The sequence below is a fragment of the Phasianus colchicus genome, chromosome 2 (genome assembly GCF_987193195.1).
Source record: "Phasianus colchicus chromosome 2, bPhaCol1.hap1.1, whole genome shotgun sequence".
NCBI classification, from domain to species: domain Eukaryota; kingdom Metazoa; phylum Chordata; class Aves; order Galliformes; family Phasianidae; genus Phasianus; species Phasianus colchicus.
Window position 1 is genome coordinate 55,071,526 of NC_143437.1, and position 19,319 is coordinate 55,090,844.

The following is a 19,319-nucleotide window of genomic DNA, read 5'->3' on the forward strand; positions in this document are numbered from 1 at the left end:
GTAGATGTGAGCACAGTGAGGTGTGCAGTTTTGAATTCTAGAATTATCTCAGATTCCCAAAAGCCATAGGTGCAACTACGTCTCAAGGAAGGCTTGCAAGTAGGTCCAGAAAAGACAGGAAGATGCTATAAAATCCTTCATCTCCTCTGATAGGATCTTTCAATATCCTCATGTTCCTGACAGCATGGCACTGACAAGGTGAAATAATGCTCCCAGAGTTTCTGCATATTACAAAGAGCCGCTGGAGGAATGTTTAGATGGCATCACAAATGTTAGCTCAAATAGCTGTGCTCTCCCCTACTTTAAAACAAGGGTGGTACTCAGAACAATATTTCAGATGGTACAGGAAAGTAGCTCTAGTTAAAATTCCATTTGTCTGAATTAGTGAAAAGCTGGAGGAATGTTTACGAGACAATACCCTGCAAGTCGTGAGGATGTTTACCATAAAATTTACTCTCCCTCATCTGACTTTTCATTACTACAGCAGCTTTTGTTAGCTGCCTGTTGGTTAATGCCCTGCTCTCTTCACCTCCTCAATATAATATGTAGTAAAAGTATAGATAGAACTGAACACAATGAGAAACCCCAGATCAGGATCACTGCTTTTCCTTGCAGAGTCATGATCAGTCTTACTGTCTACTTTCAGATAAAGGAAAAGCAGCAAAAAAAAAAAATCAAACCAAACCAAACCAAAAACATAAGAGAGCTTAAAACCCAGCTGCCCTTCCTATGTAGGAGCAGAGGTGCCTGAAGAGAGACAGATCACTTTTAAGCTCAGCAGTAGAGCAGAAAGGTTACAGAGCACCCTGCTCCACACGCAACCAAAGGCTGTGGCTCTCAGCCTCCCTCCTCACAGCCCTTTCCCCTGACAACCCCTGGGCAGCACCAGCCAATCCCAGAACTGGCAAGATCTGTCTACAAGGAATAAAAACAGAAATCCTATCATCAGTTTCTTTGATTTCTTTAACTGGGGACAACATACAGTGAGAACTTTAAATAACATGCTTGTATTCAGAATAAAAAGCAAATGAGGAATTCACTTAGTCACATTCAAATGTGAGTGCATATTCTCTTCTAAAACAATTCTCATTCATAAAGTATTTTCTCTCAGTCCTTATGAGGCCATCAACAATATTTCCAGCTAGCCATAAAGAAGTTTTTTCTTCACATTTATCATTGACAATTGGCAGTATGAAATTATCCTGAGCTCTGCACAGGATATTGTTATAACAGTGTATGTTATTCCCCGTTTGTCCTGGGAAAATGTCTGGGTCTGTACTATCCCTTACACCTATCTACTGCAGCCACAGCAAGCACTTGGATGGAGTTATGACCTAGAAAACACCTTCTATGAGCAAAGCTGAGAGCAAGCACTTTGCTAAACTGCAGTACTTCTGCCAGCTCGTGCGAACGCAGCGGATCAGAGCCCAAGTCCTCCCTGCCTATTAGTCTCTTTCCTCCTGACTCCCAGCCAGACCTCTCCATTTGCAGCTGGTCTTCTCCTCCTTCCTGCCACCTACCTCCCCTCTTCCCAGTTTTTCTGGAAAGCACTTACAAAAAGATTTTAAAGTTTGGTCTGATAATTGCTTTTTAATGAAAACCATAATCGCTGGAAGATTAAAAGCATAATCGCTAAACAAACGGTTGGAGTTTTTGTCTGTTTTGATGAAGACAGTAAATAACTTTTGTTTCAGAGGCTAAATGGAGCAATCTGTGCAGTACACAGGGACGTATCTAATCTGCTTGTGTCCGAACACTGCATTAGCACAACATCAAGACAATCCTACAGGGCTCAAGATGAAGAGCGCTCTGGTTTGTATTTTTATTATTTATTTACATACTGGCTAATTGGCTATGATCAGTATATAGAATCCATCAGGTGAAAAAAGCCCAACTCGGTATCTTTTTTTTTTTTTCCTTTTAAATTTACCATCTTTTATTTACAACAGTGGCAAAATAACTTCAATCAAAATGAGGTTAAGATTATTTTTAACAGATGTTCACTGCTGGCCTGACCCGAAATCTATTGACGTCAATGAGAAGACTCCATGGGGCTTTGGATTGGGTTCTAATTGCTGGAAAAATTAATGTTATTGTAAACCACTGGTCAGTGCTGTCACATGTACTCTGTCTGTGCCAATTCTATATGACCGGATAACAGACTCACATAAATCTGCTCCAACTGTTGGCTAAGAGGCTAAAGGACATCGGGGTTTATCTTTTTAATTCTGAAGCAACCCCAGCTCTTCCCAGCACACCCCATGGCACTACTGTATTTACTTGACATGCTCTGCATTATGGACACTATTCATATATAATCACAACATTTCACAGTCAAATACTACGTGGAAATAATAGGATTATTAATGCTGACTGCGTGAAGATAGCTGGACTACAGATATATATATATATATATATATATACATACACACGATGAGATACTTTGGTTTGTTTACTTTCTAAACTGATTAAAAAAAATATTAAATTCAGACCCAAAGGAAGGGTTGCACTTACTGTTAAGAAGACGGAAGTCTATGAACGGGTAGGAGCCGCGGCGCTCGGAGAGAACCCCTGTTTGACCTCTCACCCGTGCATCTCCTGCAAAACACAAAATCCCCCGAGACATGAGAAGGGGCAGCTGCCTTTCTCTGCTGTTCAGAACCAGATCTATTTTCTGCTCAATGTGACGTTACACTCCTCCAGAGGGAAAACTAAGGTCCAAAAAAATCATCTCCATGACATCCCCGGGTAACTGGGTAAAGCACTACAGCTGATCCTCTTATCAGAAAAAGGCACAAGAAAAAAATGTGTTCTTCCCATTGAGCAGCTTCCTGCTCAGTAAGAACACTCTCAGTGCTTCAGGAGTACGGTGGAGGTCTCGTTTCTTTTGTCCAAACAAGTGAGTTGAATTCTCACTGTCACCGCATCACACATGAAGGGCTCGGCCTTGGACTGGGCTCACTGTCCAGCAGACCTCCAAAGCTGTGGGACTGGCCTCAAAACCATGAGATGATGAAAAAAGCCCAAAACCAAAATACGAGGGTTGTTTTTTTGTTTGTCTTGTTTTTCTTACTGCTGCTCTTGAGCATTCTGGAAAAAGTCAGTTGCCTTCGCTTCTAACACAGAAGCTGCTTTATTTAACTGAAACCTGACGTTCTCACATCAGCATTATTCCACAGCTTTAGAATATATTTAGGCATTACAAAATGACAATATAATGGTAAGTATTCCTGTATAACTCACATTGATTAGTACCTGACTTCCTATGCAATACCAATGAAATGGGCAAAACTCATTTGAGATGAAAGATGCTACTCAGCATGTGCAAGGGATACAAAACCTCTTTCAAAGTAGATAGAAAATAGATAGCTTTTTTAAATATGGAAATGTAAAAATCGTATATTGTACTGTAACTTCCCCAGTTCCATATGGGAAAAATCCCACGAACAAGATCTTCAATATTCTTGAAGAATAAGTGTTGAGATTTTAGAAGCTCAGGTCAGGGTATTCCAGCTCTCTGCAGCACCAGTTCCTCCTCTGCAGGAGCACAGGCCATCGTGCTGAAAACATACTCACTGTACTTCCAGAGACAGCTCGCTAAAGGCCTCTCAGAGTTCACAGTACAATTATGAATTATTAGTTATTTTGAATTGCGCTTCCTCTGGGGACCTGAACACAGCATCTGACTAATCTAAACAAAAGTTATTGAAGAATTTGGCTGCTAGTGCTAGTTTCTACTGCTTATGTTTAAAAACAAGAAAACATCTTCCAGAATGAAAGAAGGACCTAGTTAGATGCTGTTATTTTTTCTACCTAACATTCTCTTAAAATGTGCTTGCAATTATGTTTAAGGGAAGAAAGCCAAGCAGAATGATTAAGTTGACTATTTGAAGGGGGAAGAAATCTTCTATGCCCTCTAGGGGTCCTTAGAGCCATGAAAGACACAGAAGCATGCACTCAAATTAAGAATATTTCAAACACAGTCACTTCAGATTATAAATATGAATCTTTACTTTCATCTGGCTGTTTTGTTTCCAGCGACAGAACACGTGTTCCCTGTGCCCAGCTGGCAACCCACATCTCCCCTGCTGGCTCCAAGGAGCCAACCTCAAGCTAACCGAGCTGCCCTTGACCCTACACACCCTTTTGGATGGCAGGAGGGGCAAACCTCTGCCTGCCCCTCAGCTGTGGCAGCTCAGAGGTATGCAGTTTCAAGCCACGTGCAACTGCAGTAACTGAGGTATACAAACCTATTCCCTTCTCTCTGGGTGGAGCAAATAGTTTGTAAAACAGTGAAGTAGGATTCATTGGCATCCATGAGTCAGAACTCCCCTGTCAGCACCCTCACATAAAAGCACTGCTCACTGCCGCAGGTAGACCCACTGCGTTGGCTGACTCATGCAGAAAGGTAACAATGGCGAGCATAGGGCACACAGTACATAAAAAAAATACAACAAAAAAGGCAGGCAGGCTCAAGCCTGCCACCAATCAGCTATCAGCAAATAAAGAACGGGTTTAGATTCAAAGTGTGCCTTAATTGAGGCCTTTGTTTTTCTGTATGCATCAATGAATTAACAGGAAACTGCAAATAACCCCCTGCATTAACAGACTGGGAAACATAACTCCTGACTGACTCAACAAATCCTTTGAAAGAGACAAAATTCAAACCCCAAAAGTCTAAAAAAACACTCCAGACCTTAAGATATGCAATAGCGTAAACCCAGAAAGAATGATTTTTCTCTCTGAACATGAAAGAACAGACTTATCAGATCAAGAGGTATACCACAGTACTGGAAAATAAAATCATACAGGGTTACAAATGGAAACTCTCATCTTAACACTGTGATCCCAAATTTTGATGGAGACACTGCTGTAGGTAGGGAGACAACTCAAATACAGAAGAAAATAGAACATGAGCTCGCCAAAGGTAGACCAAAACCAGATAAAGCCTGACACTGAATTACCTCAAATAAAATAGCTCTTAGGTAGGAAAAGAACATCATAGTATATTTTGACCATATGGACTTCATCAAATGTATGAGAGAAGGCAAGAGATGAGTACAAGAATTTTAAATTGGAAAAAGACTAAAGGCAAGAAGATAACAAGGTGTGCTGAAAGGAAACTTCTGCTTGTGAGCAATTACTACATGGTCTTTAAAAAGATTCATACTGGGAACAATTTTTTTTTTTTTCCCTTTTCTTTTTTAATTAATTATCTTGGCTTAAAAGCAAACCTAGCGAGATCTAATGATAACGCAAAGCTGGGAATATACAAGTATATACAGCTACAACTATTTTAAATAAACTTCACTGCTACTGATCTTCTTTGCCTCTATGGCCCAGATGCCTGCAGCTTCCACTTCCATTTTACTAGCAGCACAACTTCCTCTCACAGTGCTGTTGATGTCTCCTATGGAACTAAAGCCTTGCTAACCTAAAAATATATACACAGTTCGGGAAAGGTAATTCCAACCATGTCAGAGGCGAGGGAGGTGTTGATACCATCAGACAAAACATTTAATAGAAGCTCATCTGAAAAAAGAGTGCCTGAGAAAGCTCAGTTCCTCCTAGAAAAAGGACAGAGAGGGACCTCTAGAATGGTGATCAGGGTACCAGAGAATCACTTCATTTAAGGAAGTTCATCCTGCAGTAATCTCCATTGCTGATAAGCAGCAGAATAAAAAAATAACCATCTTGGTCATCAGAGGAATTTTTATACTGAAGAAAGAGATAATGCAAGCAACTGATGGTAGTCTTAATAAATGCTCAAATTTAACCTGAAATTGGTAAGGAATATGCATTGGGAATGAATAAACTTCAAGTTAAAAACACATGAATGAGTTTTAACCAGCAAAACTGAGAACCTGAAGTTGTGGAAAATTACTGATATGATCAGTATCAGCTATTTGTATCATTTTACATTTTTACAGACTACAGAAGCTTAGACTATGTCAAGCACTATAGAAATCTATATGCAGAATAAATCTGCATTCCCACTGACTTAATAAAAAACCACTAAAACCTTATATTCCAGGATTATTAATTCTGCCCTCAGGAAAGGCAAGTTTCTGATGAGTCAAAGATGTTATCCAGTAACTCTACCTCATCAATCTGTTATTTCAGAATATTTTGCCAGGTGCCACCTAGTCTCTCCCTACATCAGAGAAGGATTAGTTAGGAAATGGTGGTGGGCTAAATCAACCACACCTGTCTTCCTCCACTCTTTCTTGGTGAACTGATTAGAAAAACTTTTATATTCTTCTCTATTACTTTTAATTACATATAAGTACATTGAACAGAGAATCCCTAAGAATAGGGATTGCACCAGATTTGCACCGTACCACATGATTTTTAATTTCCGTAAGTCAAGGGCCTTTAATGGCAACACATCAGTCTCCTTCCCTTTGACTTGATTTGGCTTTGATGGGACTTTCATCAGTCCCGTAGATCGTTACATGTCTTTGCTCTCCACCTTAAAAATCAAGCTAAACAATTGTTCTGACAATTTATACAATTAGCAGCTTAAGATAAATAATCCTTTTTGGAGCAAAAGGAAGGATTCTGTGGAAGCAGGGCAGGAAATTTTGACAGCTCATTGTGTTCCCAAGTGAAACAAACAGGGTGAAGGGAAACGGCAAGGGTACAGGTCCTCCCTGGCTCCTTCGGGCTGAAGTTGCGTGGCTGGAACATTCACAGTTAGGGTGAAATTGCTGCACTCTTGCTTCAGCCAAGCCACCAGGACAGCTTCCAGCAAAGACCTCTCCCGGTGGTCACTGCACACTTTAATTTCACCTCATCCTCGTTACAACAAGCAGATAAGAAGACAAAGCAAAGAGGTCAAAGAAAGCTGTATTAGGTAACAGGAGCCTGTGTGGACATGAGGCAGCTGACAACACATGACTGACATGCACAGCAGCTTACAGTCATGGAAAAAAAATCAAGTACAGCAAGAGCCAAGGCACTATGACAGCAGACAGGGACAGCACAGGTTCAGGGCAGAAGGGTTAAGAGAAGAACGAAGTGGCCCTGGGCTGCCTCATACATTTGGAGCGAACAGCCATCTGCACTGAAGAAAACAACTTCTCCAAGACTTGCCTGAAATGATGTGGGATTCAATTTCACTGAGTAAACACAACAAATTAGGAGAGAAAACAAGTCTATAGTTGGGACAAAACAACCAAGCAGACTCATGCAGCAGAAGTCAGGGTGAGCCATCTAATTTTTATTTTATTTAGTATACAGCTCCATGTGGTAAGTCAGAATACCACAGAGAATTCACAGGAGGTTACAAGTATTTATTCTGGTTAGATTTTTCTACAATTCTCATCCAAATATTTCTTAAGCTGACTGCTTTAGGACACATCCTGCAGTCTCTGAGTGCTTTCCATGGAAAATAGAGGGGCAGTAACAAGGCCACCAGTGCATGGAATTCAGTAATATAAAGGCTTGGGATTTCCTCAGGTGGGGGAAGATGAGTTGATGATGTTTAAAATACCATTATTTTGGGTGAAAGGCAAGCTCAGACTGAAAGATTAAGAACAAGTAGAGGATTCCAGGAATTATTTTTGATTTGAAATCAGCTAACGCTTGTTCAAGATTTGTATTTGTACTTGTTTGGATTATTTTCCTTCAGTTCTAGTGTTACAAGGATCGCAGCTGTAAATTCCTGCCTGCAGAAAGCACTTCATGCTTATTCCCTCATGTGCATAAGATCTGAAGTGAACAAGGTTTCCTTTGAGCAGACACAGAGATTGACACTAAGCCTTAGGGAGACGGGACAACAACTTTCTAGTGGGAGAAGCCCTCTGGGAGCCACATCACTTCATCCACTTGTGAGCACCAAAGTTTTAAGTACCTGAATGCTCCCAAACACTAAGTTCATCATATGATGGTTCCACCATTTCTGTTAACAGTCCTAGTGAGCTCTTAAATAGCGTTTAAACCCAACACATTTGGCAGTTTTGTTTCAGAAGGCTCTGCAAAGGAAGACAACCGTCAACGGTCCCTTTTAAAAAATAAAATGATAGTGTAGAACCTTAGAGAAGATCACTTAATTCCCCTTGCAGTGTTCTACCCCATGAACATACAACCTTCAGAGTAATAATAAAGTAAATAAATGAACAGAATAGTTCTTATACCAGTACTGCAAGTAAAGGCTTGAATTACAAAAGTTTTGCCAGTTTCCTTTCATAAAGGAGAAATTTAAACTTGTGATCTGAGGAACCAGGAATTCCCTATGGAGATCTGAATTTTTTGGAAAAAGTTTATTTCGGTGAGATAACATATTTTGAGCTACAATTATTTATTTTTACTAGTTACTTGAGTTTCAGCTTTCAAAATTCCATCTCCAAAGCAGCAACTCTTGAAGATAAGACATATCCCTCACCCTCTGCTTTCTTACAGAACTGTATTCAGAGCGAATTGTGGTTGCTAGCTCAACACAAAACTACTGGCACTGCCTCACTGTAGAAGGCAAGCATAACTTCTGCTTTCCTTTACTGAACAAAGTCTGTACAACTGCTGTATCTTAATTTCTTAATATTAGCTCTACTTGTGTCAGTCTGGATACATGATAGAACAGAAGCTGTCAGTCTGCTCATAAAACCCTCCTCAAAACTGATAGTCTCCTGATATAATCACCTGTGGCCTGATGCACAGCTAGGGCACTAGGATATGCAGATATGCTTTGAACACTTGTCCACTCTGACAAATGGACATTTGGAGTAAATGCAACTAAATGTTAATTTTACAGACACTCTTGTAATCCTTCCTTAAAGCATATTACATCACACCTGGTAACTTGGGAGAAAAGGTTTTGAACTGAAAGATCTTGAGGCAAAACTGTCACAGCATGCAGAATTTGAACTGAAATCCAAGGAGATAATAAAGCTGCCACAGAGAGCCAGGTAAGAACAGCCATTGCCCATACCCATGTCCTCTTCCCACACCTGTTTGTACTTGCATGAGCAAACCCAGAGCATGCAGAAGCAAGCAGCTGCATCCAACCAAAACAACAGTCAGAGCTGACTACAACAAATAATCAATCCTACATGCTCTAATGAAGGTAACCTTCCAAAATGTCAGTATCTTATATTGCACTGGTAGTGCTGTCAGTTGTTTCTGAGCTTAGTAATGCACTGTGAATTATTGCCTTAAGGCCAGATGTATTTCATGTATCCTCAGGTGTAAGCGAGAGGAGAAGAATAGGTACCTCCACCCAGTGACTAACACTTAACAGACTGGTTGCCTTTCACAGCTGCACGTTTTTGGTTTTTACTGCAGTGAGTCTAAGTCATGCTGCTCCTAAACTAGGCGCCATGGCTACAAACACAGCATGTTGCAGGGGAAATCCCAAGCCTTGTCCACGAGGATTGCTTTCAGGCAGTCGGGACCACACCAAACTTATCTGTAAGTACATTTTAAACTGCAATTAGCCCTGTGACTGATACTACTTAGTTTGTAATAAATACCAATAGACACACGCAACTTCAGCTCCTACCAACGTGTGAGGGCACGCCCTCAAGTACATGCAGAGTAGTCTCATCTCTGTAGCATTATCCCACAGCTCCATTACAGCAAAACACTTGCTATGCAATAGTAATTGCACTACAGTTCCCTATGAAAAGAAACAATTAAATTCTAATTGATAATTACTTAATTCTAGCCCCATATGAAGAGGCTCATATAAAGTTCACACAAAGTGCCATAGAACACAAAGACAGAAAGGGAACATAAGAAAATGGGTAAATTACACAGGCTGCTTATTCATATGCAAACTTTTAATTTTGGGAGACATTAAAAACCGAGACATTGGAGTTTGCCAGCAGGAATTTTATAAACTTGCTAATGGACTCTGTATGCAAAAGAATGACAGAGACTGGTAACTGGTAGCAAGAGACAGGGTTACAGAACTAAAAGCAAGAGGCAGGCCTTGGAAAAAAGAATGCAGCAAGAAGGCACAGAGACTTGTGTAATTATCGTGTTATAAATGCAGAAGGCAGAAATCATCCATCTCCACCTGAAGGAGACAGCGTAGACAACCATGGTAAACATTTGGTTTCTGCCATCTAGCATAACTACCTGGAGGGCTAAATGCACTATTGAAAGCTGAAAATAAAACAGGGAACTAGGAGGAGATTCTGTTGTTTTGTGTTTTTTTCCCCCTGAGTGATCCATTTATAATTCCCATTCTCGCCTGCAGCTCGCAGCACTCACAAGCAGAAACATAGCACTGAAAGCTCTTGAGTCTCAGTGCTGCCATGGTCCCAAATTGCAGCAGCGCACTGAGCGGTAACAGAGGTCCCAGAGCACTTTGCTGGATCAAGAAACTGGACTCGCAGTGGACATGCTCCTTTTAGTGAGCTAAATGCTTCATTTCTAGCTCTATTGCTAAGTACCACCTGTCTCTGTTTTGAAGTTTTGATACTGCATTATTACTGGGGCTTCAGCCTTTTCTGCATCCAAACATCGGTAACTGACTTCCAAGGGAAAGAGAATATTAATATCGACACAGCACTGAACTATCTAGATAATTCTCGCCTTTCTGAATAACAATTCAGGCTTGCAAATTATTCCATGGTAAAGGATGGAACCTATATTAGCAGAATCAAGTATTTCTATTGCTTCTGTACCAGAGTAGGTCTCTGCTGCAAAGCAGCAAAACTTACTGGCCTTCTCACATACAAAATTAAATCTAAAATAACACCTTAAAATCTAAAGGGTACATTCTGAAATGTTAAGAGCTGTAATAAAGGTAATAACAACAGCTACAGCATGTTCTTAGCAACAGGTAGGCTGCACTACCATGGCAACATCGAAGATAATATCTAACTGTCATGGTACTCTCATCCCTCTTCCAAATAAACTGCAGCAAAAAGAAAAACATTATTAATTGTTTAAATTGTACTTCTTGGACTGTGGTCTTCTGCCAAACTCGAAACTACTAAAATAAACATGCATTTAATAACAAACTTCTAAGGCTTGTATACTTTCAATCCTCTATACACAATTTTAGCACAATAGATTAAGTATAATATAATAATCATTCTGCATAAAAGAAAAATCACAAGGAACTTGTATTTTGTCTAAGAACAATGCCAACACCAAATCCAGAGTTTAAATCTATATCTGAAGTGCCCTAGGTCAAGGTACTTTATTTCCGGTGCCCAACACATACAATTTTCTTCACTCAAAAGTTACACCCAGACTCTAAGCCATCCGAACTATAAATCATTTTCTTACCTGTTAATAATGTTTTATGTTAATATGTTAATATATGTTAATAATGTACTTTCAGAGACCCCTTTGCACTTACCTATGTACCGCAACTTAAAACTCAATTTCCAAGCATCTATCTTCATCTGATTTTACTATATGGATTTCTGATTTGAGTATTATCAATGCTTTAAACAAAAGAACACAACTGGAGTCTTTGAATCCACCAAAGATAGTTCTAAGTTGAAGAACAGATTTTTTTTTTCCTGCTGAAAATTGAGGCAATCATATGTTCCACCAAGTTTGCTTTATTGGTCTTAATTCTCAGTGTTCACCTATGTATAATATTGATTAATGATTTTTAATGTGCATTGTTAACGTAATACTTTTTCATTCTACAAGTTCCTAAAGAACAACAGTTTGCAAGTTCCTGCATTTTATGGCTTGTGTTGATGGGTTACTTGAGCCCAAGGCATCATACTTATTTTCTGTCTGAATGCTATTGGGAAGACAAACAGAAACTGTTCGATGCTATAACCCATATGTATCTCACAGATCCAATGTTTAAAATTTGATAATTTTATTACTTATATAAAATAATAATTGATATAATGTCAAATATTAATAGGAAAATGCTGATAATCCCAAAGCAGAATAGATCACACAGAACTTGCTTTTGGAAAACATTCAGTAATTTCAGATTTCTGAGAAAGAAAGGGGATGCTCTTGTAAACACAGCATGACAATCATAAGCCCTCAGCCTATTCCTTGGTTTCCTTTCCATGCCTGAGTTTTCCACTTCTGTGTTTTATTTGTCCTGTGTAGACAACAAGCTGTCCTATGCAGGATATCAGTGGTTCAATAGCATCTTGTACCTGCAGTCCTGATTGTTGTTTTTACATCCTCATTCCTCAAACACTTTGCTTTCCATACTAACAGCAGTTCAACAGCATTCAGAGAAAGTGAATGCAAAGGTTTTCGTTCACACCATAAAAATGAAATTTACATTCAGCTCCAAGAGGACATTTAAGAAAATTTCCCTCTTTACCACAGTTTTGCGCAAGAGATTTCTACACTTTCCCTCTCCAACAAAGCTACAAAATATATGTGCTCAAAACTGTGTGTAGTAATGCAATGACCACGACTGCAACAACATATTGCCTACTCCTGTAATGCTTAATATCTTATCAACCAAATCTCAAAATCTGTTAACAGTTTTTACACAACATAGCTCTGCCCTTGGAAGAGGTGAGCAGGGATTTGGGATTTACTCCCTTTTCATTCTGTACTAGCATTGCTTGGCTGACAATCCACTGCACATCAGAGGAAATCCAGTCTATACTGATTTCTCTGTATAGAACACCTCTCTAAAGATCAGATGGTGCTTGCACAACATTTTAAGTCAATTTCAGACATAATCAAGTGAGACACACTGAAGTAAATGTCTCAATCATGTATATTAACCTAACTCATTTTAACCTATTAGTCACAGCACATTCTTCATGTCCTCTTTCCCATCTCACAGAATTGTTTGAGTGGAAGGGACCTTTGAGATCATCTAGTTCCAGCCCCCTGCTATAGGCAGGGACACCTCCCTCTAGACCAGGTTGCTCAAAGCCCCATCCATCCTGACCTTGAATGCTTCAGGGGAGGCACATTCACAATCTCCCCTCTGTGCTTTGCGTAAATACACATACTGGTATCTCAGCCATGATGCATTGTCTTCCTCCCTTCCACTGTGACTCGGTATTAGCCCAGCCTCCCCCAACTCGCTGCCTTCTCCTCAGGCTGGAACGCTGTGTGGTTTCACACCAGGATGACCATCCGCAATAGCCACACTCAGCCTTGCCCATGAGACTGCCCCAGGAGCCTCCACAGCTGGAGACCAGGAATGGGGAAAGTGGGGCACAGTACTGCGTTGACTTGGCAGCACAAGAAGGTGCCTGTAAATCTCACAGGAGAAAACCGCTCACAGCCTGAAGCTTTGCTGTGATTTAGAGTTTTACTCTACACGAGACTGTAGGAACAAATGTTTGAGATGAATGAAGGTCTTTTGTTTGTCCATCATAATTTGCAATGAATTCTTTTTTGTATTCAAAACAAGTATCTGTGGCCAACAGCTGCAAACCTTCTTTCATTTTGGTTTGAATCTGGTTTAGTTTCTCTGTGGAACATACAAGTAACTCAATAACTCCATGAATTATTGAACAATAAAGGCAAGAGAACTTTGTCCAAAATAAGCACAGGTACCCCTGTATTATTTGCTTATTCAAGATGAGTATTTCCTGAGCTAGACCATATTTTATTATATAATATTCCTTCATCCAAAAATATTATGTTGGTAAAAAAAAAAACAACAACCCTTTTCTTATAAGATTTTTTTTTTCTGTTTAGAAAACAAATAAAAATGACATATGTAGATAATATAAATATTTGGAGTGGAACCTTTTTCATTTTGATGCCTGACACAGGAATAAAGCTGCATAAAGTAAAAGCAGAGCTTGACTGTTCTACAGCTTGGAAAAAGCTTCCATCTTCCTGCTTTTTATACTCTTCTTTAAACATGTATACCTGGTTTATTACCGATCTGATCTTCAAACCAAAACCAAACCACCAGAACCCTAGCCTGTCTAGAATTTAGCAAATATACTCTCTTGCAAGCATTTCCATTCCTAACATGGATAATCTTGGAGTTATCTGCTAAGAGAAAGCTCAGATCAATTACCACAAGCTGCTTCTAACACCCTCTGTTAATAAGATTAGTTTTCCAGATAAGTCTCTTTTTAAGTAGGAGAAACTAAAACTAATGCTTTCACTCTATTGTTCTGAGTATTCCAGTCCAAAATGAAACAGAGCATATAAAAATGTATATATAAACCTGTTCTACATTAGCCTGTCTATATGTGAACATGAAGAAAATACATTTAGAACCATGTTATCTTAAAACAAGAAAAAATATTGCCATGTTATTAATCCTGTAAGAATGCAAATTTAAATACCAAACTAGTCTTTTTTTCTTTCATTGAGAATGGCATTTTAAGTAAAAATAAATAAATAAATAAATAGCCAATAACTATTTTAATAAGCATTGAGATTAAGATTTCCAAAATTTAAAAAGGAAAGGATTTAGAAGGCCATCTTTCAATAATAATAGCAGGTCATTGCAGCTATTCAGACATTTTCCAATACTGAACTATTCCATAGCTTGGGGAACACGAGGAAAAGTTTCTATGGCCAGGATATTCCAAGGAAGCCCATTCTTGCATTTCTCACAGCCTTGTTTATCTGAGGTAGCTTGCATTAATCAGGGCTGGAAAACGACTGCTGGCCTTAAAGGCATCACTAATATGGCCTGTCTATGGTCAGCCCTATGTACATGAGCATCCAGCTTTTAAAACCTTAGAAAAGCTCATGGGGTGGCAAAAGAAAAAACTCTGGATTAGTCTGAAGTTACTCAAATATCAGCCTACTTTATGTATTCCCTTCACTGTTAAAGTTCAGTTGCATTATTAACTGTCTAAAGTAAAACTAAATGGCACCATGGCTTAGCTGAGCTAATTCCTTCATCCCATAACTATATACACCTGATTCAGACTTCAGTTTAACACACCGAAGCAATGAATGGTAGTGTCACATCAGCGACCTGCACCAACTTTTGGGAGGGAAGGCCAGGCATCCTGTAGGAAGGACAAACTGTTCTGCCCTAAGCACTACACATCAGAAGTGCCCAATCCTTCTGCTGGCAGCCCACAGAGCAGCACTACCTTTCTCCATGACCACGACTGAGAACAGAAGCTCACATTTTTGTCTCCTATGGATTAACATGTTCTTAGGGAATGCAAGTAATTGCTAAAGTCTTCCAAAAGGAGAAGGAAAGTGTAATCTAAAACTTAAACAACAAACAGGCTTTTTTGAGTGGAGGCGAGAAATACAGGGATGTTTTTATAAACCCTAAAGGAACAATAAACTGCACAAAATATAATTCAATTCTGTTTTGTCTTAGAATTTACCTTTAAATTATGGTTTAACAACCCTAGGGCTCTGTTTTAGATATTCATTGAGCAGATCCCTTTTTGAGCAATCCAACTCCCCATGCTCCTCCTCATCCAGTATTTTAAAAGGAGAAAAAAAGAACAAGAGTGTTTCAATATTTGCTTTTCACAAACCTCTGCAAATTCCAATAGAGAATAACTCTGGCGAAGACTTTTTTGGCATATATGTGTGAAGGCATATAAAAAGTATTTCTTGACTCTTCATACTCTTACGCAATTCATACTAAGCAGAGATTTTTCTTTTACATTATTATTCTGGGAATTGCAAGACACAACACAGAAAAAAGAAGATTACTGTCTTTTTCTTCAAAACAGATCAGGCTGAATAAACACAGAATATGTCTTAGAGTGACATCCAAAAAACACTTCTGCTTTTCCTAGGCTCTACCTTATTATATTGAATAGCTAACAGTTACCAAAGAAAATTCAAGAACTGCACAAAAAATAATATCAATTGGTGAGACTCCACTTACAAATGACATATAATGCAAAGGTCCTGCAAATTATCTATTGAATTTAATACAGAAAAACAACTCTGTGCTTGTGGGGTTTCTAGCAAAAAGTTTCTCTCTCTCAAGTGTTTGCCAAGGTTTCACCAAACCTGAAACATTGACCTAAGCACTTAAGCATTTCAAAAAAGTTAAATTTTAATTTGGTTTTGCACTGACAAGAAAGTCCATGATGATAGGTAAGAATCAGCTCATTATCATCGTGTTAGTGAAGAACAGCACAGAATTTTGTCTGTAGCTGTAAAACTGACTGATGTTTTGGAACAGGTTCTAATGTAAGATGCATACTGCCATATTCTCTTAGTCCCCACGCAGCTGTTGCAATGTACTCAATATATTCAAACACAGATTCTATGCCAATTACACACAGTAAAGTATTGATCAGAATTCTGCCTCAGATATTCAGATAAGTGAAAAAATGGATCCCACCCCCTTTTTCTTATCAGCCTCATCTGATGAGACCATATGACAAAGAAAGTGAACTATGTTTTATCAAATCACAGGCTTGGTAGGATATGAGATTACTGCTTTGGACAATACCTTGTCTAGCTGTAGTGAAAGGTAGGATATCAGAAAATCTAACACAGATTTCTCAGAGAAAAGCATGGGTAGCTAAAGCAGAATACTGCAGGGGAGGAGCTGTTTTTCTAGTTTCTTCCACAACTGCTAGGTACTGAAAACAGAACCCAGCAACCTCTGCACCATCATCCACAAACATGCTTCATCACAAAGGAAGTAGTAACAACAGGATACAAATTTTTCTTTACAGTACATCTAAGATGGGGCCAAGGGAGAGGGGGCACAAAAGGCAACTATTCTACATCTTTCCTCACTGTTCAGTTTAAACTTCTTTCTTTGTTTTATTTGTTTTCCTTACAATTTTATTTGCTTTTGCCAAGTCTTTGCATATTTTCTGTTAAGATCAAATAATTTTAGCTTTCTTGCAATCATACATCATTTATTCAACAATGGAGCATGTAGCATTATGAGAATGCTTTATAAATATTAGCATTACATACAGTAAGAATAACATACTAGAAAAAAAGCCCTATTCCAGAGGGTACCTTCAAATATTTTGAGGTTTCATTTTCTACTCCTTGCAGGACAATATATTTATTGTAAGTGTAAAACAGGTTTACAGATTAGATACAACCTTAATACTCTGATTTTAACAAAGTAATAAATAGTTCACGAGGTAGAAGTATATTCATTTTAATAAAAACTATTCTGCACACCCAAGAGGGCACCATCTCCACCCACTGTTCAAAGGCTTTTATTATTTTATATAGTACAACACACTTTTAAAAGAATCTTGCTTTTTTTTTTTTTTCCCTGTCAGACTGGTATGAATTCTTATACTACTCAATTAATTTGAATGATTTCCCCACCCAACGTAATATTTTCAAAAATAGAAGACACTTAGTATCTCAGATTTATCATAATTAATTCTATGCCCAAAGACTGCCAAGGGTTATGTGTTTACTATTCAATTGATTTGAAGAGGAAAAGTGGGTTTGTATAAACAGCCCTACATCATTCGCCTGGCAAACTACCCACTCTAACTGCAAGTGGCCCTTTAGTTGAGAAGCTCCCGCCTAATTGCTGCAGACAGATGTTCCCCTGCTGTAGCTGGAGACACCACAGGCTCCTGCCACGTTAATTAGCAGCTTAAAACATTCCATCTTCTAATTTAAAAGCCTAAAAAGCCCTATATACAGCAGAAGCAGGAGCTAGCAACTTAATTCCAAAGCCACGATTTCCTACAAAGTGTTTGTCAATACCCATCCTATCTGCTCAATGGTATTCTCTCTGTTAAGAGACCACCACATATCTTAAAGCATGCTATAGCAAGGAAGGTCCAGGCAGTTCCCTCCTTTATTGCCCATTTGGCCATATACTTCAACTTGGGTATTTTTCCACTACTTTTTTTCCCCCAACATGTGAAAATCCACTCTAGCTTGGTGACAGCTGGATGTTTAAGCCTTCCTCACCCAAGCTCTTCAGGAGGTTTTGAACAACTTATCTGAGAGACTGCTATCTGGACAGGCTTAAAATGGTGCCCAGAAGAACTTCATTAAGTTCAACAAGACAAAGTGTGGAGTGTTACACTTGGGTTGGGGCAATCCTAAGTATGAATACAGACTAGGAAATGAACTCCTTGAGAGCACCCCTGCCAAGAAAGACTTAAGGGTCCTGATGGACTAACAGCTGAACATTAGCCAGCAGTGTGCACTTGCAGCCCAGAAGACCAGTGGTATCCTGGGCTGAATCAAAAGAGTGATGGCCAACAAGGAGAGGGAGGTGATTGCCTCCCTCTACTCTGCCCTCATGAGGCCCCATCTGGAATAGTGAGCCCAGGCCTGGGGCCCCCAGTACAAGGAGGATGTGGGGCTGTTGGAGTAGGTCTATGAAGATGATCAGGGCTGGAGCACTTCTCCTATAATGAAAGGTTGAGGGTGTTGGAATTGTTTAGCCTGAAGAAGAGAAGGCTCTGGGGAGACCTCACTGTGATATTCCAGTACTTGAAAGGAACTTACAAGCAGGAGGGGGACTGACTTTTTATGCTGGTAAATAGCGGTAGGACAAGAGGAACAGATTTAATCTGAAAGAAGGGAGGTTTAAGTTAGATGTTAGGAAAAAAGTATTCACTCAATACTGAGTCACTCGCACAGGCTTCCCAGAGAATGCCTCACCCCTGGAGATGTTCAAGACCAGGCTTGATGGGTTCCTGAGCAGGCTGATCCAGTGGGTGTCAGCCATCCTTGTCGCACCATGTTGGAACTAGACAATCTTTGAGGTCTCTCCCAAACCAAGCCATTCTATGGTTGCACTGTAACTGACAGAGACTTTTACCAGAGGAGGAAAGATCAGTTGCTCAGCTTTATTTTAGCTTTCTCCCCTTAGCTTTTTTTTATTGCTTCATAATACACCATTCTCCTTATTGTTGTTTTTAAAATCCGATTTCCAACTACTTTTTCTTTTACTGCTTATTTCAAATGCTACTACCTTTCAAACGCAGTCCCTCTAAGTTTCTGCTATTCTTCCTCACCCTAATTTTATGCTTTGAAGTGTTTTCTTTTTTTAAAATGCAATCCAGCATTACTCTTTTGTCCTTACTATAGTCAGTATGACAGATCTGTTGTTTTAAATAAGACAATAATCTTTTTCATGCTATTCTGGTTTGTTTTGTTCAAGCTACTTCTTGCTAGTTGCCTGGATCACTACTTGAAACACTCTTATGCCTTCCTGTTTAAGTTGGAGAACTTCAGCTTTCTTGAATTTTCTTGAGTTGATGACACACTGAGGCTGTGCTGTCTCAGAGAAGTCTCAATGAGAAGTTTCTAAGACCATACTGGGTAAAGCCCTGAGTGAACCAGTGTGAACTCGCTCTGAGCAGCTGGTTGGAGCGCAGACCCCTGGAAGGCCCTTCCACCTGCACGATTCTGGGGTTTTTAACTCAATGCCATGACTTTAGTCTCATCTGAGAGTAGAGGTTGGCAGAGCTGCAGACAGCTTTGTGCAACGTTTTACCACTAGAGCTGTT

The 19,319-nt window shown here is 39.4% G+C and overlaps 1 protein-coding gene across 5 annotated transcripts in view; it reads right to left on the reverse strand.

Annotated features, from left to right (window-relative positions):
* PDE7B (phosphodiesterase 7B) overlaps positions 1–19,319 on the reverse strand; it is a 162,184-nt gene that overhangs the window by 29,237 nt on the left and 113,628 nt on the right. For all 5 annotated transcript variants that reach the window (XM_090135750.1, XM_090135749.1, XM_031610814.2 and 2 more), the window contains one exon: positions 2,515–2,598. In XM_090135750.1, coding sequence (XP_089991876.1) covers positions 2,515–2,598 — 84 coding nt within the window. The remainder of the gene's footprint in view (positions 1–2,514; positions 2,599–19,319) is intronic.